Consider the following 25646-nt stretch of genomic DNA (forward strand, 5'->3'; position numbering starts at 1 on the left):
CATCTGTAATCTGTCTCTCATGCAGTTCAATGCAGTTCATAACCATCTTCACTGCAGACATCATTGCCCTTTTACGCTTGCTTTTACAGAAGCTAGTAGATGGAGGTCAGGCTAATTGCTGCTTCTTTTCTCCAGATGGAGGTGGATGCGGCCGAGAAGCGTCATCGAACACGATCTAAAGGTGTGTGAGATACAATGCACTCACATGGAATTAGCTACAGTCTCAACCTACGGTCAAATCCATTTCCCCACTTTCAATCCATAACTGAGACTTTTATTGCCTTTCACAAATTATCACTGACGTCAGTAGTGATGAACACGGACTATTGATTGGACAGGTGAACCAGAAGAGACCAGAAAATTAGTCGGCTCATAATAATATGATTCCATTGCGTAATGAAGCTCATGTTGAGATGTTTCCTCACTAACTGTTCTCACTTTAATTTTTTTGCAGTTGCCGTGGAGGCTGCACAAGAGCTGTTCAGGTCAGTCTGAATACAGTGTAGGAATCATTCACTTAAACTTGCAACCTATTTGTGATTTATTTATGCCCGAAAAAGAGGATATTTAACTAGAGAAAAAATCCAAATATCATCACTTAAAAATAAAAAGTCATTTCAGAGCAGTGTTAATTTTGACAGGCATTTTTGATTTAGTCTTAGTCTTTATCTTGAGACTAAAATGCTTAATAGTCATAGTCACATCAGTCATTTGAGTCTTTTATAGTTTTAGTCTAGTTCTGACTTTTCTGACGAAAAGTCATTGTATTTTTGTCAACTTTTAGTCATTACTTTTAGTCAAACTGCAGTTACCAACATTTATTTTGGTAGCTATTTTAGTCTTCAAACAAAAATAACCATTAATTCTTTAGACCAAATCAAAGCTTATGATAAATTTGAATCAAGGATTGAATTTGGGAAAACTTGAATAAATTATGACAATTTGCTTTTTTGGGTGAACTATCCCTTCAACAGTATAGAAAAAGGAGTACCATTTGTGCGGAGAGTGGAAGCTAAATCCGCTTTGCAAGACATGGAGGTGACAGCGCGATCACTTGCATTTTTTCAGTGGAAACAATGTAAAATATTCCGTCATTTTTACTGATAAAAGTAAGAATAATGCATCATTCGGAACTGTAAAGGGTCTACTTTTATTTGTGTGCACTCACAATATCAACAAAACGTGCTTCTATAAAAGAAAGAAAACAAACATGACATGCTTTTTGTCGTCTCAACAGGAGCGCTTCACAAAAATGAACCGTAACTCAGTGAATACGTACCTCACAGACATGATACATATGTCTATAGAAAGCTTTAAATTATAAATTAACGAAATAACCCGTGTCTGAACTATGATGTGAAAATTGGCCCGAAGCCCGGCCCTAAGGGAGTAAAAAAGTCGAGGCCCGTCTGGCTCGGGCTGAAGTGCAGGGCTCTACCGGGACATATCAACCAGTTAGCCTATAGGATGTATTTTCAATGTCCGGTAGTCCTCAAATAACATTCTCGTCCTGTCTCGTCTTGTTAACGAAGAGGAGGCATAAGTTTTGTCATACTTTTTATCATCAGATATTAGTTTTAGCTCGTCAACGTCTCGTATTTGCCACAGAACAAATGTTCGTTAACGAATATTTTTCGGCGTCTTCGTTGACAAAATTAACACTGTTTCAGAGGCAAAGCACATTATTGCTTTTTTTGATATATACAACTATTCAAAAGTTTGGGGTCAGTAAAAATGTTTTTGAAAAAAGTATTTTATGTTCACCAAGACTACTTTTCTTTTTTTAAACATACAGTAAACAGTACAACAATATTGTGAAATATTATTGCAATTCAAAATAACTGTTTTCTATTTTAATATATTTTAAAATGTAATTTATTCCAGTGATGGCAAAGCTGAATTTTCAGCATCTTAACTCCAGTCTTCAGTGTCACATGATTCTTCATAAATCATTATAATATGCAGATTTGCTGCTCAATAAATATTTCTTATTATTATCAATGTGGAAAACACAATTTCACATTATTTATGTAAAACAGAAATCTTTTGTCACTTTTACTGTCACATTTAATCAGTTTAATGCATCCTTGCTGAATAAAAGTATTCATTTCAAACCATACTACATCAAACTTTTGAATGGTACACTGTAAAAAGTTAAGAACTTAAGTTCAGTGGCTGCCTTAAAAATTTAAGTAAAATCAACTTAAAACTACAAGTCATTTCAACTCACTACAATAAAGTGAGTTAAAATGGCTTGTACTTTTAAGTTGGTTTAACTCATGAGTTGAAATGACTTGTATTTTTAAAGGAGAAGTTTACAACCGCATTTGGGATCGTTTGAAGCCGCATTTAAACTGCATTTTGGAAGTTCAAAATCGAGGAACCATAGCAGTCCATTATATGGAGAAAAATGCTGAAATGTTTTCCTCAAAAAAACATAATTTGTTTATGACGGAAGACAGAAAGACATGAACATCTTGGATGACAAGGGGGTGAGTAAATTATTTGTAAATTGTTGTTCTGGCAGTGGACTTCTCCTTTAAGTTGATTTAACTTAAAATTTTAAGGCAGCTGCTAAACTTTTTAAGTTGAAACTAGTGAAACTTTTTACAGTGTAGTTTAATGCATTTTGTTTTATTAATTCTATAATTTTAAGAATGTATGGTAAATAGTGACATCCAGCAATTGTACTTTATTGAAATGTTTTGCTCACCGATGCTATCCCACCTTGCAATTTCTGCCTGTAAAGACTAAAACAGGTGTATGACGCAATGTGCGTTTCTGTTCAAGGTGGGAAGTATAATTTTGCTAATTGATATTTTTCAATGTGATTTATCCAATATGGCAGGTACTACAGGCAGAACCTATAAATAGACCTTTCAGTGTAATTGCCTTCAGTGAGAACATATGATTCCCCCAATTAGTATTAGTAAATATCTCTGCACTCCTAATGAAATCATGCATCATGATGAGAGTGAATGGCCTGTTTTTCCTCCGGGGCGGTGAGTCGTTTTACTCATATCTGCCCGTCACTTTTTCCCTTGCATATCTTTCCCTTAAGCGCAATTTACAGGCCTCCTAAATGGCAGCATTTTCCTCATTAAGAATGGTTTAACACCCACGCTGTTGTTAAAAAAGGCTCTTTTTTATATTTTCTGGCTACGTGTCCAATTACAATGACAGCGGCAAGGACACAAGGGTGTGTGACTGTGGGAGTGCGGTATGACCGCTTTTCCAGAGGCGGCTTTCTACTATGTCATCTTTATTATGGTATCAGACCGAGAAGAGAAGTGAAATTCCCTCTATTCTCTCTCTCTCCTTCCCAATCATCAGGGCAATCTGCTTCATCAGCAGGTCCAGGCCTGTAGCTGCAGGCATCTTTAACACCAGTTACACTCACTGATGGGTCACCAGCTTGATCAGACACAGATCCCTAGCCAACATCATCAAGGGGAGATGCAACTCTTGTGCTAGGCTAGACATGTTCCCACTCAATTTCCTACTCTTCTGCTAAATTTTAAGCTTAAAATAGCTTCAGGTTTAAAACATGCACCATTGACTTCAATTACAGGACTAAACGTAGTGCAGCTACTCAGAAGCTTGCTTTCCAAACTACAAGCCAATCGAAATTTGAAGTAATTATCTACATTCATGCAAGCTTTTGCAAAAAGGAAGTTAGTTACACTACAGACTACTAACTTAAAGTCACTATCTGTCACACTAAAGACACCTAAAGGCAACATTGTTCAATATATAATCTCAGATTATATGAGTTACTTTATCAGACAGAGACATGTTTTAAAAAACTAAAATGCAGACTACCATAGTGAAAAATAAATATACTAAAATGTATTTAAAATATATTTATTTCATGCTAAGTATACTACAAATACATGTACGTATTATGTACTTAAGAATCCCCTGCAATTGTACTTATAGTATACTAAACTGGTATATTTAAAGTCTGCAAAACTAATTTTGTACTTAATGCACTTTAATTGTGCAGAAGTAGTGCTGAAGTCCAACTAAAGATATACTTAAGTATATCTGATTGTGCTAAATTGGAACTATTGCAAGTATACTTAGGTACAAATATTTTGCATTTAAAGACCAGTTTTATTTAAAGATCATACATTAAAACATATTTTAGGCTTAATATTAAGAAATGTGCATTGTGCACAAATAGTACTCTAAATAAAGTTTAATTACAGTTTTTATGTCATTAAGTCTCGAGTGATATGTCAGTAAATATTTTACTATTTGAATTATACTTAGTATAAAATAAATGCATTTTAAATCTAATACTTTTTACTAGGGTCATTTATATAACAATGCATAGCAGGATTTAAAATATTATATTATATTATTTTATTTTATATTATTACTTCATTATTCCAGTCTTTAGTGTCACATGATCCTTCAGAAAATCATTTTAATATGCTGACTTGCTGTTCAAGAAACATTTATTCTCATCAGTGTTGAAAAAAGTTGTTGATATTTTTATTGATATTTTTCAGGATTATGTGTAAAAAAAAAAATGTAAAAAAGTTTGGAAGAACTGCATTTATTTGAAATAGAAATCTGCTGTGACATAAAAATCGTTGATGTCCCTTTTGACTATTTTTATGTGTCCTTGCTAAATAAAACATTTTTAAAAATGTTACTGACCCCAACTTTTGAATGGTAGTGTATAATTACTAGGGTTGTGATGATAAATCAATGGATCGTGATTCATGGATCGATTCTAAGATTTTTAAAATGCATCACGATTCTCTCTGGAATCGATTCTAAGCTTAGTTTTGAACAGCAGATCTCGTTTTTAACTGCACACTCAAATGATCACAAAGAAGAGCACTAAAAAGTCATGTAAATGCTTTTATGACACGAGATGAATGAAAACACAGCCCACTGTAAACACCCTTGTAACTCGCTTCAACCTTTTCGAACTTTATGAATGATTATTTTAGGTTCAAGTGTGTGTTTTCAATAAAGGGTTTTCATGACGTATCATCAGTTGGCAATACTGGTGGCACTGAATGTAAACAAAGCCAGTGAAGTGACGAAACTCGCATATTTTGCTGATTATTGCTGCTGAAAATGATCAGTTATTGTCATGCTTTGGTCTGTAACACTAATAGGTTGGACTGGGAAACTTTTGGAGTAACTTGCTATAGACTGCTAAAATTATAACAAATCAAGGAGAAGAGTGCAAAAAACTGAGGATAAAAAGGCATTTGTGAAAAAAAGGCCAAACTGAACCAGGATTTCCAGAGCAAGAATCTTGACAACATTTGTATTTGTTCTTATCATTTCCAATCAGGTAGGTGGAATATTTGGCTAATATGTTATTCAGTACTGCTCGTATATATCTTTACCACCTATTAACTTTAGTTTGTCAAAATATTGCATCCTTTCCTGCTTACGAAGTCCTTCTCTACATGATTTAGCAGTCTCCACACATTTTTCTCTGTGGTTTAAACAGCATAAATTAGCAGAACAACGTATTCAGTAGTACATTAACCATGCAATCCATGCTATTGTTCACATCTGAGTATCTCCAATATGGCCGCGCATCTGGGTAACTGAACAAATCAAGACATAAGAGCAAACCTTCTATTGGAAGCAAACAGAGTATGGCTACTTCTGCCATTGTTAATTAAGCTCAGAATTGATTTGAGAGAGAATCGCGATGCATTTGGAAAATCTCAAAATCAATACAGAATCATTTCTACATTTGCGATGCATTAATTTATCGTCGCAAACCTATTACATACCGCTGTTTAGTAATACAAAAATGTACGTTTCATGGTTTATTTTGTTGCATTTAGTGTGAATGCAAAATTCAAAAATGCTGATGAAGTGTGTGGTGTGAAACAGACTTCACTGTCCAGTACGGGTAAAACTTTTAATAGACACAGAAATACCACTGCCTATCAAGTAAATGCCTAATGAATACTTTAGGCAATCAGTGACACTGTAACTAATGTGGGTAGTTTAATGTTAATGACTAGGATCCTGGTTTGCTGCTCTGACCCTGAGCTCAAACGGGGCAGGAGTTCTAAACTTGGATGTTTTCCCTCATGGCTTTTAACTGGCTGTGGACCTAAATGGAGCAGCCAGAGAGCAATATACAATATGAAATATGAAATATGGAGCCTGGTGAGTCATCGGCCTGGAGGACACTGGGAGCTCTCTAAATCTGTAATGAAGGCTGATGTGCCACGGTTCGAACACAGTCAGCAAGAACGCGCGTATTTGTGTGTCTGTGTGCGCATGTGTGACGTCAATCTTGTATTAATTATTTCTCTCGTCTGCAGCTGTCCCACACCTGGATGTGATGGTAGTGGACATGTCAGCGGCAAATACGCCAGACACAGGAGGTAAGAACCAAACCTCTCATTCATATAAATGTGTGCCCACTCATGAAAGTCTCTTTAAGGCTGCGAGAACGAAAGCTCTTAGCCACTTACAGAAAAGCTCAAGACCGATAGCAAAATTAAGTCAATTGAATTTGAATAAGGCCTACTTTCTTTTCTGCATATACATCCTTTTACCAGCCAAAAGTTGGGAAAGTGCTGTTTAAAGATGGGAAACTGCAATGAAACAGAGCTGGCATTTACTAAAGTGAGGCGTTTTAACAAAGCATGATATGTTTTCTGGATTGTAGCGGTAAAGAATTGAATAATTTAATGGAATGGCTTACTTCAGTACTTACAGTACATTACTAGCATAAGCCCTCTGTATTAGCACTTTTTGCTTGGACTGTTAGCTTGCAACACAGCTTTACCCCTTTGAATGTAGCTCGAAAATGAATCCGTATGATTCAAGGCTGTAGGCTTTTATTCACATTTGACACTGAACAACATACATACTGTAGATAGAGCATATTAAATATGATAAACTGAAGGTCTAAAAACACAATCTTTGTTCTCAAGTTTCAAGAGCGTCTATTTTCCATATTTGATGAGCTCTACGTATACACAATTGTGTCTTTTCAGAAGACTTAAGGGTTTCGTTTTTCTCATTATGGACTCGTTGAACTGATACAGTTTTGGTGGAATGTACTTGTACAGTGGAAGGACAGAAATCTCCTAGGTTTAAAAATATCTTTTATGTTTCACATATAAGCCAAAGTCTTATGGGTTTGGAACGAAATGAAGGTGAGTAAATAAAAACAGAATTTTCATTTTTGGGTGAACTGTCTCTTTAAAAACCGATGCAAATGGACAGTGGGTCTGTTGCTAACTCTCATTAGTATACATCGGGAATATGATGATAGGCGCGACATCATTAATATTGTAATCAGCTTGTTAAGTGTTTAGCAAAATTGTGCTGTTTGTTTCCTGTTTGATAAAAAGCTTTTTAAGGACAAATGATGTAATGCAAATGGCGGCTGTTTGCTAACAGGCAACTTGAGTTAATTGTTTATACTGATATAAGTTTTAAATATTTAGGTTTTCATTGCGCTCCCACCGGTTTCTTCACATAGCTACAAAGCTATTAGCATCTGATTTGATGACTGTTGTCAAAGTCACTCTCAGTTTGCTCAACTTCCATGTTTAACAGTCTCTGCTCTTGATGCTATTTACTGTACCTCAAAAGAAAGATACAAAACAAGAAAGGCAGAACAGAAAAGATTGATGGATACGTCTACTGTGTCACCTCATCAGCCAAGCCCTGTGAACCACCAACCAGAATTGCATTTCTGCAACAGACAAATGGTACCTCCAGCAGACCTCTCACTGAAAAGGCAGAGAGAGGGCGAGAGAGTGATGAATTACCCCCAAATGAGAGGGTGGGGAGAGAACGGCGCTCCGACTGCGCTGTCAGAGCATGCTAACATTTGGGGGGCATTTGTGGGAACATTGTGGGAATGGCAGGGTTGTAATGAGGACACTGTGTTACCTGTGCAGGCTACGCAGCGTCTGCCGCCCTTTACCAGTCCATTAAAAAGTAATAATGACAAAACAACAACAGTGTTTGTCTCCTGCGGCATTCACGTATCACAGCAGAGGTTCACACCCCTAATGTATAGCTGCTCTGATGGGGGGGATGAACTGATGTAATGTATACATTGTAAGTTTATGTATCGTAATGGCCTCTCAGGGCAAAACATTATAGAAAACTGATGTGTATTTCAGCCTTTTGCGCTTCATAACATACAGACAATGCACAAAAATTGTACCTTTAGGGGTATGACGGCCTCTTACTGGGGCAGTACTCTTAAGGAGACAATTTTGCATATTATTTACCCCTAAAAGGTTCATAGTAGTACCTTAGGGGTGCACATTACTATTCTAAGGTACTAATATGCTTTTTAAGGGTAGTTAAGATACAGTATTTATAAGAAAACTGTCCTACTGACAAGCTGTTTAAAGGTTTGTAATTCTTCCTGTATATTATTGCAATGCTAAAATAAAAGCACAAAACAATTGGCCTAGCAATAAGACAAATATCGCAACATTATAGTACCACTGAAGTTGCAAACAAAAGGAAACTGCGACAGATCTATTGTAATTTACATCCAAGTGTCTGCGAAGTGATACGAAAAGTGTGAAAGTAGTGCCGGTTTCAGTTACACAGATTATTGACCTAATCTAGCGTTATCATAGACAATAATGGATATTAAGCAAATGTCTGACCACCGAATGGTGTGATTGACAAACCAGAGTAGCATATTCTAGAGAGCTGCATAATATTAGTAAACAAAGTGTTTAATCAAAAAAAAATCTGATTAAAGGAGCAGTAATATCAGCAAAATTTTGGCACAGTTTTGCAGGTCCATTACTAATAGTGTGAAATGCATGAAGTACAGACGACAAAGAAGTCACTTTCAAACCAGCAACTTTCTGTTGGTCAAGGCAGCAAATTTGCTGCATTTTTTTCACCCTAACATGAAACTCTTGCATGGATTCCTTTTGAAAGTAACAATAGTTAATTTATTGCAGATAACAACTTCCCCGGCAAACACAGAACTTTCCGTTATTCATAAGACAACGCTTTTACAGCCAAGCGCGGGATTTTCCGGGTTTCCACGTTTTCATTGTTGTACACTTGGGGCGCTATTACGCATCCCCTGAATAAGTCCAGAATCTCCCGTTAAAAAATGCAGGCGAGGAAGACGCAGAACGAGCGATCTCATGTGTAAGCAGATGCTTATAAAAATATAAATGAAAACTGCCTAACGTTACCGAGTGAAATGTCGATCCAGGAAGTGGTAAAGGACTGCGAAGTTTTGGGGGTGCTGATGGAAATGATCTACTGTATCTATGCTTTGATCATCCTACTGAATATAATGCAGATGTAGTATTTGATAAAAACACGATTTCCTCAGATTTTTGCTCAAAATGTTGCTTTTTTTTTGTTATAAAACTACATTCAAGAGTTGATATAAAAAAAAACACTTTAGGCTATAATAAAACCGATTTTTTTTTTTGTTTGTTTAAAAATAGAATCTTTGTTCTTTATTTTGATGTATTGCATGTTCAGATATTCCTGCAACTAGGGCTGACCTTGTCTAAAGATTTTTCTGGCCGACTAGTAGTCGTTCATTTTAAGCATTAGTTGACTAATCGGATGTTTAAACAATTTAAATCATAATAATGAGCCTTTAATTGCCTACATAGCCTCATAAGCGCTCAAGTACATGCATAAAGCTTGCAACAGCACACCAGCAGTATATAATGATTATGAATGTGTCATGTAAAAACAGTCAGGAGGCTGCATTAACATCTTAATAATTTATTGATAAACTAGTGGTTTCTTTGTTTTCGGCTTAAGAGATGGAGTCGGCGACTCGTCATCTCAGCAGTAGGCTAGTGGATGCGCCTGTATGCATGCTTCATATGGATTACACAATCTGAGAATATTTGTTTTCCATTTGAATTGGTTCATTTGAAAGTAGACATTTCACTCTCTATAGATATATTTTCATGTCTGAAAAAGGCACGCTCAAGTTCACAGAGACAGAGATGGCAGAAAGCGCATCCTGTTTGCTTTCATTGTTTTACAGAAGCGCAATTTTGTTGTTATTGTGAGTGCACACAAATAAACATAGAGTCTTTACAGATTCAAAAGATGTATTACTCTTTTCTGTATGGCCAAAAATGACGGAGTATTTTAAGAGCAAGTGACCGCACCGGCGCCTCCATCTGTTATGCAGTAAGCATGCTACTATTCAGCTTTTACACTCCATACAGACTTTTGAATAGCATGAATTTTTCTATGTAACATTAGTAAAATTGCTACTACTTACATACAGTATTTCAGATGATAAGCCATATTTGAGGTCGATGAAAGATAGGTGAGCGTTTGGATGTCCTGCCCAAAATCTTGTATTACCACATTGACCAGCCATTAACTATCTGTCCATCACAGACTGTGTGATTTCGCCACTTCCTGTGGATTTTTATTCATTTATTCCTGCAACTAAGCGACTAATAAAATTTTGGCCGACCAAGCCCCTTTTCATCGACTAACGGTTAGTCAACTATTAGGGGGCAGCCCTACATACAACAAAATATTTTGGGGGCCATAAAATTTTAGTGGAAATGATCAAAAATGCTGGTGGGGAAAGGGTTAATACAGAATAGGAGCAGTCAGTAAATATAAATTAAATATAAATGACGTCACATCTAAGTAGTTGAAAAGCAAAGTGGGCACTAAAGTGGGCAAATGAAGGTCTTAAAATATAGTTATTAGTGGTGAGACAAATTTAGAAATTTAATGTCCCTCCCAATTATAATGGCTGCTGTGCCACAGCAGTGGACCAATGGCGTTGCATTCACATTACAGTGTTAGAACTAACATACAGTAAGAGGTATTCGTTAATGTGCCATTTTCTCATCATCTAAAAATACCCACCTTTACACCCTCCACATTGCATACTTTTCCTAAAAACCTGTTATCTGTGCATTCTCAATTTTAATGTATCCCTTTTAGCAATCGCAGAGACTCGTAATAAGAGGATGTGTCAGTACAGGTGTGACTGCTATGATTTTAACAGGGTTTAGTAATTGCTTTGTGCAAATCATGTTTAGTGCCCCTTTTTTCTCTCTTTCTCTTTCTTCCTTTCTTTCTCTCCTCCTCCTCTCCATCTGTGACTCTCTCTCGTTCCACTTTCCTATTTTCTATTCCTCTCCGCGCTCCTCCTCCTTTTTATCTTCCCCACATCCTGGCTCTTTGTTCCTCTACCTTTCCCTTACTCCTTCTGCGGCTCTCTTTCCATCCCGTCTTCTTTCTCCTCCTCCCTCTTTCCCTCCCTTTCTGATGGATGACTCACGTAGGCTGAAGCCCAGGGCTGTATAATTCAGGGCTTGACAGGTAGCACTCACTAAAAGAATGGGAACAGAGCCAAAAGCTGGTGGCGGCGGCCAGAGAATGGTATAGCCGTATGCTCGCTCTCGCTCTCTCGTTTTTTTTTTCCGTCAATATAACACCCTGCCTGCTTTCTCTGCTCTACACAAGTCTGGTCTCTCCTCCTTTGTGGTAGCCACAGTGCACAGATTTTAATGCCAGCCTCTTTCATCCACCATTGTATTTTCTCCCACCAGAAAAACAAAGAGACAATGTAGATGCAGTTTTGTAAGGGAATATGTGAAGTGTGAAAGGCCAATACATGGCTAAGGATGGAAAAAGCATGTTGTACTAAAGCTTGTGGGAGAGACCATGAAAAACCTGTGCAATTTATACATTCAAACGGAGGATAAGCATATATTTCTGATAATACGCAACAGACCTTGACAAGCCAAGTCATTCTTTTTTAGCAATGAAGAAAAAAACAGCTCTCAAAGCATAAAGTTAGATTCAGCTGGAAACGCGTTGTTTGTTTTCATTGAGAAATGGACTGAATGACTGTTGAGGAAGGAACATTAATGAGTTACGCCGTTCAACTTTGCTCTCAAACAGCTGTTTGGTTGCACCACAAATTGCCATTCATAAAAATTCACAATGGTTAAAACCAAACAGATGTGTTTGAATGCCAAAAGATGTTTGAATCGAAGAGGGACCACCTTAACAGTTTCGAAATTATCAGAATACATCAAAAGTCTGCTCTTTTGAAAATGCCATAGCATATTTTTAGAGCTGCCATCTCCATTTTTAGTTTTTTTAGTACTGGGAATAGTGCCACTTTCAAATTTTGCAGTAACAAAGTATTCTGAGGACGCAAAATATGAGTCTGTGCAACGGCTACTTAAGAACCACTCACATGTAATATGCTATTTGCACTAATGGAGTGTTTTATCAACATTAATGTCTTTTGGGTTGAATGGAAGTCAATGGAAGTATGACCACAGCTATTCGATTGTTGAGACAGAGCTGCTGATGGATCCCCGTGTCTTTTCCCTTCTCAAGAGTTTATTGAGATTTAGCATGATGGACGCTTACAGACGGTGTTCATTTATAGCCTTAGGCCATAATTTACACCTTCGTTCTATGTAGCGGGGAGAAATCATATTTGTGTGCCGGTAACTCACCAGCAGCATGCAAACAGATGGGCTCTGGACTGTGTGGGCGGCACATGCAGTTTTGTCCTCTGTCTTCTCTTCTCACTCACTCGTTTTTTTTTTTTTTGATGGGTCTTTGGGATGCAGTCTATGCGGTCTGTTGGCTTCATGCTCGTCAAGTCATTCTAAATTATCTGTGCTATATGTGCCGAGGGCTTGTTTGTTATCTGTGAGGGGTTTGTAATTCACCCAAACTGTTAATTCAACTGTGAGGCTGAGCCAGATGTCTCTTTCTTATACTGTAGTCAGATAGAGCTAAACAATATACAACAGGATGTTTCTAACTTGTTTTTAACTGTAGCTCCGAGTGTTTATTGCAAGCAGTACAAATGAAATCAAATCTCTTGTGATTATATGTGTCAAATTTTCTATATTTTTGTAATCTCTAATATAGTTTTTTCAATATTGTAGTTAGTTCTGGTTCTCAAATTTAATTGGCTGATGAGCAGCGTTCTGAGAATGTTAATGTATAGTCTGTTGATACACTTTTTTTTATAATTCTGCTTGTCTGTTTTTGCACGTTGCAAAAAGACTTTCAGACTGTGCATTTGTTTTTTTCAGTGACTCTTTCTGCAGGTTAAATTAATATGGCAAAAGGTGGCGCCAAGTTACTATCTTTGTGTGTGAGTCATTTATTGATTTATTCAGTTGATTTAATAACACTGATTCGATTTGTTACAAAACGAGTGGCTGTCTTTATGAGTGAGTCATTGAATCATTCATTCAGATGATTCATTCATTAGCACAGATTCTTTGCGGAACAAAGCAAGTTACTGGCTGAATTCAGAACTGCATAGCGTAATACTTTTATTTATTCTGCCATTCTTACTTATATCTTTATTTGATAGAAATAGTAATAGTTGTATCATAGTATGAATCATTTGTTCAGTAACATTGATTCTTTTCAAAACAAAATAAGTGACTGTTTGAATTTGCAATACCATACCATGCCATACCAATACCATGCCAGCATATTACTCTGACTATGTCTGTCACGGCTTTATATTATAGAAATAATAAAAGTAGTATGCTGTTCAAAATTCAGTGACTGTCTTTATGAGTCAGTCATTGAATCATTAATTTAAATGATACATTCAATAACATGGATCCATATGATTCATGATTCAATGATTCATCACTGATTCATCATGATTCATCACTGATTCATTCAGAAACAAAACAAGTGACTATTTCTGACTATTTCTGCCATATATTTATATTATAGAAATAGTAAGAATGCTAGTATTCTAGTATGCTAGTATACTGTACCAAATTCAGCAACTGTCACATTCATTCAAACTATACATTCATTAACACCGATTCATTGCGGAACAAAACAAGTGACTTGCTGAATTCAGAACTGCATACTAGCGTAATACTATTATTTATTCTGCCATTATTCTTACTTACATCTTTATTTGATAAAAATAGTAATAGTATAGTATGCTTTTATGAATTTAGCAGATGTGTTTGAGTCAATCGTTGAATCATTTGTTTAGACAATTTGATCAATAACACTGATTCGTTCAGAAACAAAACAAGTGACTGTTTGAATTTGTAATACCATACTAGCATATTACTCTGACTATTCCTGCCATATCTTCATAATGTAGTGCAATAGTGATGTAGTATGCTAGTATGAAATAGTGAGTAGTATGCTAGTATGCTGTATGAAATTCTGCAACTGTCTTTATGAGTCAGTCATTGAATCATTCATTCAGATGATTTGTTCAGTAACACATTTTAGAAACAAAAAACTTGACTTTGAATTTGCAGTACCATACTAGCATATTACTCAAAAGTCATTCAAAAGTAGTAAAAGTAGTATGCTAGTATGCTGTTCAAAATTCAGCGACTGTCTTTATGAGTCATTCATTGAATTACTCATTCAGGTGATTTGTTCAGTAACACTGATTTATTCAGAAACTAAACAAGTGACTGTTTGAATTTGCAGTACCATACAAGCATATTACTTTGACTATTTCTGCCATATTATAGAAATAGTAGGAGTAGTATGCTTGTATGCTGTTCAAAATTGAGCCACTTTATGAGTAAGCCATTGAATCATTCATTCAAACTATTCGAATTTTGACCTTGCGTACTGCCATATTACTCTTGCTAATTCTGCCTTCATACAGCAGAAATAGTAAGAACGGTATGTTGGTATGCTGTTCAAAATTGAGCCACTTTATGAGTAAGCCACTGAATCAGTCATTAACCTGAATTATTAAAAACACTGATTCATTCAGAAAATAGCAAGCGACCTTTATGAGTGATTCATGGTTGTTTGTGTATGCTTTTATAATGATGTACTTTCATTACTACAATAAGTCTGGCTTTTTGTCAGATATTTGATATAATATCTTGGGAATGTGAAGAAATGGGGAAAAAATCAGTCAAAATATCCTTCAGAAATCCAGTTGCACTTTCGCATATTGCTTGCACTGCAATTCTTGCTTACAATTCATACAGTTTCCCTGGCTATGTTAGACAAACTTTTAACCCATGCAACACATCTTCATTTCTAAGAGAGCTGCTTTTCCAATTGGATAAATTATGTAGTAAAGCGTTTTACTCTGTCTGCATCACATTTCCATCCATCTGATATGTCACGTAGATCCAAACCTGAGTGAATGGCAGACTTATGCCTCGGAAGACCACGGCGGGATGTAAAACCCCGCTCCAGGGTCAGACTTCACGAGCCTCTGCGGTAAATTGAACCCGCCAAGGACATAATCACCGCAAACAGCCTCTCGGTGTGTGTGGTAGTGTGATTGTACGGCATGTTTTTAGGCAGAGGGGGACCGGGCTCCGCAGTGACAGAGAAGGCAACTGAGCTGCAGAGACAGAAAGAGCCCTGCAGAATGCACAACACCAGCACCTCCTTTGTTCTGCTTTTTGGGAGGGCGCAGAATGAAGGGAGGTTAGCAGGGAGATGTCTGTCAGGCTCAGAATCACTGATCTCTCTCTCTCTCCCTCACTCTGTCTGTCTGCTCAAATGGCAAATCCCACTCCTGAGGGGGAGATCACCATGGTGACAGCGCCTTGCCACGCATGCCTGTGGATGCTGCAGTGTAGGAGCGCAGAGGAGCCGCGCGCTCCTATGGCAACTCGAACACGAACAGCCAGCTGTAGCTGCTGAATTCGCCTCCGCGGCCCTATAGCGTCACGCATACCTGGTGCCACGGCAGCTTGAATCCACAATAGACCGCAGCCTGAACGTGCTCTTGGTATTCGGGCCAATTAAAACCAAAGAGCATTTCTGCTGGCTAATCTGAGGTCCCTCATTGTAACAGAACGACTATTTGAAGACTTTTAATTAAAAAATAATCGCATGTTTTTAGAAACAGTCACAGAAATTATTCTCGTTCATCATTCCGCCACTTTGAGAGCAATATTTGCACCGTTATTATGACGGTTGCTGTGGAAATGATCAAACGGAGCAGGTCCGGGCTAATATTCTGGCCATTGCTGGTATTAGTCAAGTTCATCAGAGGATTTGTCCACCAGGAGCTGTCTGACTGAAGTCATTATTTCTCCCGGCAGTTCTGAAAGGCTCGCAGATCCATCTCTCTCTCTCTCTCTCTCTCTCTCTCTCTCAGTCGCTCTCTCTCTCTCGGCCATAATTACCTTAGTCCCACTCAAAGCCTGCCTCCGCCGCTCCCGTATTCAAATGTGGTTTAATTACCTGTGGAATTTTAATTGGCGTGGCCTGCCAGTGGGAAACGCGAAGGTGTCCAAGGTCATTCCGAGTCGTTCGCGAAACGCTCTCACCCACACAGACGACGCTGGCTGCCTGCCCGCACAGCACACCATCACATAGAAGCACTGCCTCTATAACCAGCACCTGCTTCAAACAATAAAACAATAAAGAGAAAATGGGCACCTCACACCAACAGGCCGACTGATGCGTTGTAAGGTTATGAGGTTAAAAAATGTGATTTTATGGATTCTTTTAGGACAGAGAAGCCAATATTTAATTGTTACCAGGGTTATTGTTAGTACTTTAAAATTATAAGTAATGATTATTACAGTACAGATGTTTAAGGATTGGCTTTGCTTTGATCTGTGCAATAATCTTTCAGAATATATGTGACCCTGGACCACGAAACCAGTCATAAGTAGCACGGGTATATTTTTGGGTCTTCATTTTTTTTTTAATCAAAACGTAATTTTTGATTAGTTATATGCATTGCTAAGAACTTAATTTGGACAACTTTAAAGGTGATTTTCTCAATATTTAGATTTTTTTGCACCCTCAGATTCCAGATTCCAGAAATTGTTGTATCTTGGCCAAATATCGTCCTATCCTAACAAAATATTTATTCAGCTTTCAGAAGATATATGAATCTCAATATCAAAACTTCAAACCTTATGACTGGTTTTGTGGTCCTGGGTCACATATTTGTAATTTCATCATAGGTTGTAATTTAGGGGGACCCCCAATTTTTTTTTTATTTTGTCCCCACCATATTTTTTAATTTTACCTATTTATTATACTAATAAATTGCTAACATTCAGATTCTGACTTTTCAGTGAAAAAAATAGTATTTTAGTCATCTAAATTAAATACCATGATGGTGACTGACACCAACCAATTTAACTCCTTAACTTAATTAATTAGTTATGAAAAAATAACGGAATTAAAAAATGGCCCCGCCCCCTCACCTGTACAGCTTATATTTCATACAGTTGACTGTTGACAAATATGACGCAAGGTAAAAACTCCATAAATGCAGTTATGCTCTAAAATCCAAGATATTGTTGCAAAAAAATGCCCCTGTGTTTTTTACGTATCATACAATATCACACGGGCAGCAAGAGCAGTATGACAACAGTGCTGATTTTGTCCCGATCTATCACAAGTTTAAATGTGATTGAATACAACAGTTAAGTAAATAAGAAGTTGATAATGTGTTATATTTTTAAACATTATATTATGTGTTTTTGTAGAGAGCATATTACCTTTAAAGCCATAGCAGAATTGTTGCGCGTCTCTGACCAACACAGCCGTGTTTACTTTCTGAATGAATCAGCCGTTTGAACGAATCAAATCAAATGACTCAAATGAATGACTCATCAATCAAAGAAATCAATCAAATTTATGTGTGTGAAAATATATAGATGTAACCCCCTTTGTAGTTGTTAACATTTTCATAAGTAACTGTAATTTTTCAGTAACTGTAACAGATTAGAGTTACATTTATTTTGTAATTAAATTGCGTAACTACGTTGCATGTAGCTAGTTATTCCCCAACGTTGGTTAGTACAGATTTTTATTTCCAAAAAGCCTTCAGTCCACATGTTCTGGTTTGTACACTTTAAGGCGCTATCTAAGGATAAGAAAGATAACTGCCTGCAAAAAGGATCTGAATTGAGAAAGTTTCACAGTCCAATGAGCCCTGACCAAGCACAAGAGCCACAAGAGTAGGTTATAAAAACACAGCTCAAGTTTTCATTGTCCTCTCGTCATTCAAAATGTGTGCGAGTGTGTGTGATGGCTTGTTTTTTGAATTCTAGGCAGCCCAGTTTATATCTACAAAGCTTTGCTCTGCTGTGAATCTCAACTCCCAGTTGTTAACTGAGCTGAAGGTTTGAGGTTATGACCTAAAGGAAGCTCAAGGATAAGGTTAAATGAATAAAAGTATCAGCAATCGGAAATATACTTTGAAAAAGACCCTCGATGTTCTTTCGACCTTGTAATATCACAAAATAACAGTATTAGATATATCATATATATTTCTGAGATTCATAGCAAATGAAAAAATAGACTGTATGCATTAAAGATTTTTTTGTTTTGTTTTTTTGCAGTTCAGTAGTAATTGTCCCCAGGAGCCAGATTATGTTCAGCAACACAGCACTTTTCTTTTTTCTCACATATTACACATGATCATAGTTCATACATCATTTAATTAGTCAAAAGCTCTCTTTTTTGTATTGTGCAGGTATGTAAGCCTAGGGGTCAGCCTTCATCATAAAGCCACAAATAAACCTTTTTTGTATGAAAACTGAATAATTGATTCAGTGGATGCCACATTCAAACCACATGTAATTGCACATGCTGTTTTAGTGCAATTAAAGCTGAATTTCTAAAAACCTAATGATTATTATGGGATTTGTATAATTGAGGGCTAAGGCTAGAATGAGTTTTGCCTTGTTTATATTTTGGAGGATGAGTCTCATAAACGAGTCTTGGCGGTTTAGGAATAGCACTGTCTTGTGGGACCAGAGTTCAAGCAGCACACGCATTTACATGAATAAATGTGCCAGTGGTTATTAATGCTTTGTTATGTCTTAAACAATTCTAATACTTCTTATCTCTAAGGGCTGAGCTTTGGCACAGGCGCTCTTCACAGTTTCAAGGTAATTTTTCAGAACTGTTGCACATAATTCTCTTGGTTTTTGTTTTCCTTTTGTTGTGCAGTGTGTATGGATGCCCCTTGGCTAAGAAAAGGAAAACCCAAGAGAAACCTCCACAGGAGCCGGCTTCCAAGCGCCGTCCATTTCTAACCATGGCTGATGGAGAGCCCACCATGTACGAAAGCTATGAGGCCATGGAGGAGGGAGAGGAGAGGGAACATGATGAAGTAGAGGAAGTGGAAGAAGAGGAGGAGGAAGGGGAAGAGGAAGGGGACGACGAAGACGAGGAATGCTCGGATGACAATGAGGAACCGGGAGAGGAGGAGGAGGACGAGGAAGAGGAAGGAGAGGAAGATGGAGAGGTGGAGAGAGAGGAGGTAGAGGAGATCGAGCAAATGGAGGAAGAGGTAGAAGAGGATGAGGAAGTGGTGGAGGAGGATGGGGATGATGAAGAGCAGGAAGACGATGAAGAGGAGGACGATGAAGATGAGCATGACGAAGAGGAATACTATGGAAATCAGAGTCATCAGCAAGGTAAAGCTGCTGTGATTGCTTATTGCATGTAGCTAACGTTTTCTAGAACATTTGTGACCCTGGACCACAAAAACAGTCAAAAGTATCAGTTTTTTAAAATTGAGATTTATACATCACATGAACACTGATTGGTTTGTTAGGATAGGACAATAATTGACCGAGATACAACTATTTGAAAATCTGAAATCTGAGGGTGCAAAAAAAAATCTGAATATTGTGAAAACCGCCTTTAAGTTCTTAGCAATGCACATTACTGATCAAAAAGTTCTGATATATTTACGGTAGAAAATGTACAAAATATCTTCATGGAACATGATCTTTACTTAATATCCTAATGATTTTTGGCTTAAAAGAAAAATCGATAAATTTGACCCATACAATGCATTTTTGGCTATTGCTACAAATATACCCGTGCTGCTTAAAGGGGTCATCGGATGCCCATTTTCCACAAGCTGATATGATTCTTTAGGGTCTTAATGAAAAGTCTATAATATACTTTGGTTAATAATTCTCAATGGTTGTGTAAAACAACACCCTTTTTACCTTGCCAAAATGTGCTCTGCAAAATTCATCCCATTCTGAGGGATTGTTCCTTTAAATGCAAATGAGCTCTGCCCGCCCCACCCCCGTCTCTTCTCTCTGTGGAGTGACTTGCTGCTCTGAGAGATTGTTTACTTTAGCTGCAAATAGCGTGTTTAGCCGCGAAACTTGCTAACTAGCACGTTATTAGGAAAGGTGATTGCAGAGATTCATAAAAAAAACCCTTATACCCACTTCTGCTGTAAGCGAAGCTGGATCACGAATGATTTGCGTGAACATAGATGCATTTATGTAGATCGGGAGGTGCATTCCATTCACAAACAAACGTAATCCACTGCATCTTCAGCGGCTCAGATGTCGGGAGTAAATGACGACATTATTACATCCAGCAACACAACACCTCAATCCCTCAATCTGAGAAATTCTTGTCTAACTTACATCCCTGCTCCGGCAATGGAGGTCTGACTGTTACAGCTGATCTGAGGTAAGACGTGCATGTCAATCAACTATTGTGGGAGCGGCATCACACCGACAGGCATCTGAGAATTGCTCGATTTGAAAAAGGGGATATTATTTTTATAGATTAATTAAAAACCACTGCATGGATTTTTATCATTACAGGGTAGATTTGTACATACACTGCCAACACACATCAATGTTCAAACAACATGTAAAGGTGAAGTTTGCATCCGATGACCCCTTTAAGACTGGTTTTGTGGTCACAGGGTCAACATTCCTAAAAGAAGTTTTGAAAATAGCATGTTTGAATAATTAAAGTATCTTTATGACTTAAAGGCATTCTAAAGTAAATTCTACTTGATTCATTAACTCTTGGATGTGTTTTTTTTTTTTTTTTTAAAGAATGGTCAAAATTTATCAAGTCTGATAATGCTGAAACTATTCATGTTATTACGAGGCACTATGTAGCCCAAAATTCTAAGAATGCCCAGGTAACATTTTCATGTTCTAAGAACGATTTCCTAGCGTTCCCATTAGGGATAGTTCAACCAAAAATGAAAATTCTGTCAAATTACTCACACTCATGTCGTTCCAAACCTGTAAGACCATGGTCATCTTTGGAACACAAATTAAGATATTTTTGATGAAATCCGAGAGATTTCTAATCCTGCATAGACAGCAAGGTAACTGACATGTTTAAGGCCCAGAAAGTTAGTAAGGACATCGTTAAAATGGTCCATTTTACATCATTGGTTCAACCGTGAAGTTATGAAGCTAGGAGAACACTGTGCATAGAAAACAAAAATAAAGACTTTATTCAACAATTTCTTATTTTCCGAACATGGTAGTTGCGGTGCTGTCTATGCAGGGCTTATTTCATCCAAAAATATCTTAATTTGTGTTCCGAAGATGAACGAAGGTCTTACGGATTTGAGTAATGATGACAGAACTACCCCTTTACGTTATGCAAATTATTTCTGAAAGTTACAGTAAAATTTAAAAACCTCCAGTTTATATGTTTAAATGTCTTCCCTTGGTTATATGAACGTTCTGGAAAATGTCAGTGGGAAATGTAATGTTTAGAATCTACAGAGAGACATGCAGTTGCTGTGACACACAGAATGCTTCATGAAATATGAATCAAGGGCAGCTTATTGTAGGTCAACCGACATTTCAGAGTATAATTGACAGAATATGCAGTCATTAAAGTCAATGTTTTATTTCTTAAATTGCCTGTTTTACTTTCAAGTCATACAGTATATGTAATTTGCTGAATCACAATGAAATCTACATACACCCTGCCGAGAACGGCCGGCCTTCACCATCCTAATTAATGTGAATTTTACAGCATGGAACAATCCAACTCCCCTTTCGAAACTGAGGGAAAGCAGATGTGACTGCTTCCTTAGTATGCGTCTCACCCTCATTCTCTGGTGTCCTCAATCGCTTGTGACAGTGCTTCCAGAGTAATAGAGAGAAGAGGCTCTCTGAGTTATTAACTTTGGCCCCCCTCCACACATGCACGCCGCCGTTCCAGGAGGTGTCAAATACACTCAGCCCCCCCACCCCTCCCTGGTGAAAATGGGCTCCTCCTGAGGATATTTCTGGCTCCAGAAACAGAGCACCTCATCCTCTGCTTATCCCTGCAGTCTCATCCGCCTCTGTCCCAAATACTAGCAACACTAAAATCTTTTCAGTACAGTCGAGAGGCTTTCAGAGCAGCCTGCGCTGCTTACATGTTATAGAACACGAATATGTCTGGTGAAACATTTTAAAGGCCGTCTGATGATTCATGTACCATATTGCAGTTTCTCTAAAATTCATCTGTTTCTTGCGCCGAATACTCATATATTTCAGCGGCATAGTGGCAGTTACCATCTTGCTAAATTGCATTTGATTATTTAAATCAATTTGTACCTGTGTCATCGAGCTGTACGTGAAACCCTGGCGTGACATTTGTCTTAGATTTGCTGCATCAATGCTATCATTCATGAGACGTTACATTTTCATAATGATAGTGTTCAGGCCGTTTCAGATTATAGAGAGGACTGACATTTCGTTTGTGAATTTATCATGCCACACAAGCCGCTTGCTTTTAAAAGGGTGGAAGGCCCTAGTGCGCAACGTCTTTGAGGATGTACTTTCGGAGCAGTTTAGAAAATCTTAAAGGGGACCCTGGGTATTAAGACCTGTATGGCTTAATATAACATAAATGATGTCTCTTACTGAAATATGTAGTAGAAAATTCATGAAAGATTTACGTCATTTAAAAAAAAAAAAAAACATTTATACATTTATACAGATTAATACATATTTTGGACAATGGGGGCGTTATTATTTCAGTTACATGAAATAGTTTCACTTGGTGAACTACCGGGGCTACACATTGCTATTTTTACCACAACACACATTGTTTGGCTTTAGTTGTAATTTTCATTCAAAGGGCGACAGGAGAAAGAATGTAAGTCATCACTGCTTTCCTAGCACTAAAATGAGGAGAAAAGAATGGGAAGATGCCTGTGGATAAATAAAACTTTGCTAAAGACCTACGTCTTTGTTCTCTTCACTTTAGCCCTGATGCTACTTTTAGTAGACGACAGGTTCAGAAAGAGCTTATAAATAGTAGAGACAAGAAACGCTAGATGCCATCCTTGCAGGATGTAAACATGCTGATGCTTATCCTTACGCCTCCTGAAGGAGTTTCTCAGTGTGAATTTCACTCAATATCCAAAAGCGTTTAGACTACTTGTGATGGTACAGCATTTGGTTTAAGTCTACACTTATATCCATCGCCACAGCTCTTTCAGCAGCTGTGGTCATTGTATCAGTGCTTTATTTTTTAAGTTGTGTTGCAGTAAAAATAGCATCAGGTGGCGTAAAACGATGAGGATTTTTTAAATAACGCAAATCTTCATGGGTTTTTTACTACATATTTCAGTAAAACACATCAAGTTATATTAAGCCATACAAGTTTTAGTACCTGGGGTTCGATAATCCACTTTAGACACTATTAACTACAAGTAACTTTGCAACTACGTGTCAACTAACTCGCATTAGCATGCTATTAGAGTAGTAGTAGACTGTTGGGCTAGGGTTAGTAAAATAAGTTGAAATGTAATTACAAAGTTGCTTACAGTCAGTGGAATGTTTATTGGAGGGAGATTCTAAAGAATAAAGGTTCTTTAATGGCATCAATGGTTCTATGAAGAACCTTGAACATCCATCCCTGTTAAAAAAACAGCATATACTGGTTAGGTATGTTTTGAAGTATAGGTGCTGATTTGAGCTGGTTCTTAGCTGGTCCTACAAACCATTCAGTCAAAGGTTCTTTAAAGAACCATGTCTTTCTTAGCTTTTTGTAATCTGAAGAACCTTCTTTCACCACAAAGAACCTTTTTTGAAAAAGAAAGGTTCTTCAGATGTTAAAGGTTCTTGTGGAATTGTGAAGCACCTTTATTTTTAAGAGTGTAAGCAACTAGCTCCTGCTCAGGACCAGCACATGACCAGCTTAAACCAGCTCAAACCAGCACCTATGTTTCAAAACATACCTAACCAGCATATGCTGTTTTTTTTAAAACAGTAATGGAACCTTTTAAATGCAGAAAATGCATCTTTATAGTGGAAAAGGGTCCTTTAGATTTTTAAAATGTTCTTCAAAATGGCTCTTTTAGGAAGTGTTCACTGAAAAGTTTCACAAATTGTTCTTCTATGGCATAAACACATGGTGCAAAAACACATTTTTGGAACCTTTATTTTTAAGAGTGAACATTAAAAAGTGTTAGCGGATACTAATACTCTAAAGACCGGTAGGTGACTGATTGCAAAGTTACTCATAGTCAGCAGAATGTCTGAAGTGGACTATCAATATAAAGTGTTGCCAAATTCCTCGTATTTTTCGCATTTAACCAGCAAATTGTTCTCTTTTCTCTTCAGACGACAATTATTCCAGTGGTGGACAATCAAAATCCAATCAAATAGTTGAGAAAGACAATAACAATAACAACAGCATTAACAATGAGGAGTATGAGAATTATGACGAGCTGGTGGCCAAGTCTCTCCTTAACCTTGGTAAAATCGCAGAGGATGCCGCCTACCAGGCCATGACTGAGTCAGAGATGAACAGCAATTCCTCCAACAGTGCAGGTGAGGATGACGACGAGGACGAAGATGACGGGAGCGAACAAGGAGGCCATAAGGGAGAGTTAAGCGTTGACTTGGATAGCGATGTGGTACGTGAGACCGTGGACTCCCTGAAGCTTCTGGCCCAGGGACACGGAGCCGTGCTTCCCGACGAGGGATACGCAGACGCCGGGTCTGGGGATACTGGCTCAGCTGGCCACGCTAACGGACGGGGCCAGACGGAAGAGAGTGAGGAGGAAGTGTGTCTCAGTAGCTTGGAGTGTCTGCGCAACCAGTGCTTCGACTTGGCTCGCAAACTCAGCGAGACCCAACCGTCCGAACGGTCCACGATGGAGGACCAAGTGCAGCACCAGGTCGAGCAGCATCAGCAACATCAGCAGCATCAACAGCATCAGCAGCATCAGCAGCCGCCTCCAATGCATCACATGCCCAGGTACGACAGCTGCCAGATGGACCCGCATAGACCCCTCGAGAGGAACTACTCAGACATGGTCAATCTGATGAAACTGGAGGAGCAGCTCAGCCCTGCGTCAAGAGGCTACCCCTCTAGCTGCGCCCAGGACGGGGATGAGGACACTACGTCAGTGGCCTCCGAACGTTCCGATGAAGCTTTCGACATGACTAAAGGCAACCTGTCGCTGCTGGAAAAGGCCATTGCTCTCGAATCTGAGCGTGCCAAGGTTATGCGAGACAGAATGGCATCAGAACAGATGGTGGCTCGGAGGGACAATCACCGCCTTCATGGAGAGCACAGCCCAAGGCAGAGCAGCAGTGCAGAAGAACGCAAGGCCCGACTCCATCATGATGGTGCAAAAAGAGCATATTACCCTAAAGGTAAAAATAAAACTTCTAATGAGATTTTGCATTTTAGCAGTGATTTCAGTACATAGTAATTCCTCATTATACAGAATATGTAAGTCATATTTTGCCACTGAGGAAACAAATAAAAAGGTTATTTTGGTAATTTCTCACAATTGTGAATTAAAAAGTTCTTATTTTATTTCTTTATTTTTGGTAAATATGACTTTAAATATCACAATGTGACATTGTCTCACAAACGCGGCTTTGTTTTTTCTAATTGTGACATATCTCACAATTTGACTTTAT

General features: G+C 37.9%; 1 protein-coding gene across 3 annotated transcripts in view; it reads left to right on the forward strand.

Annotated features, from left to right (window-relative positions):
* Positions 1–25646, forward strand: part of myt1la (myelin transcription factor 1-like, a) — a 78808-nt gene that overhangs the window by 22081 nt on the left and 31081 nt on the right. For 2 of the 3 annotated variants that reach the window (XM_051138677.1, XM_051138679.1), the window contains exons 3-7: positions 136–181; positions 455–485; positions 6318–6380; positions 18931–19400; positions 24333–25373. In XM_051138677.1, the coding sequence (XP_050994634.1) occupies positions 136–181; positions 455–485; positions 6318–6380; positions 18931–19400; positions 24333–25373 (1651 nt within the window). Of the gene's footprint in view, positions 1–135; positions 182–454; positions 486–4713; positions 5321–6317; positions 6381–18930; positions 19401–24332; positions 25374–25646 lie in introns of those variants that run through there. The other variant, XM_051138680.1, reaches the window with a different exon arrangement.

This window comes from Labeo rohita, chromosome 20, assembly GCF_022985175.1.
Source record: "Labeo rohita strain BAU-BD-2019 chromosome 20, IGBB_LRoh.1.0, whole genome shotgun sequence".
NCBI classification, from domain to species: Eukaryota; Metazoa; Chordata; class Actinopteri; order Cypriniformes; family Cyprinidae; genus Labeo; species Labeo rohita.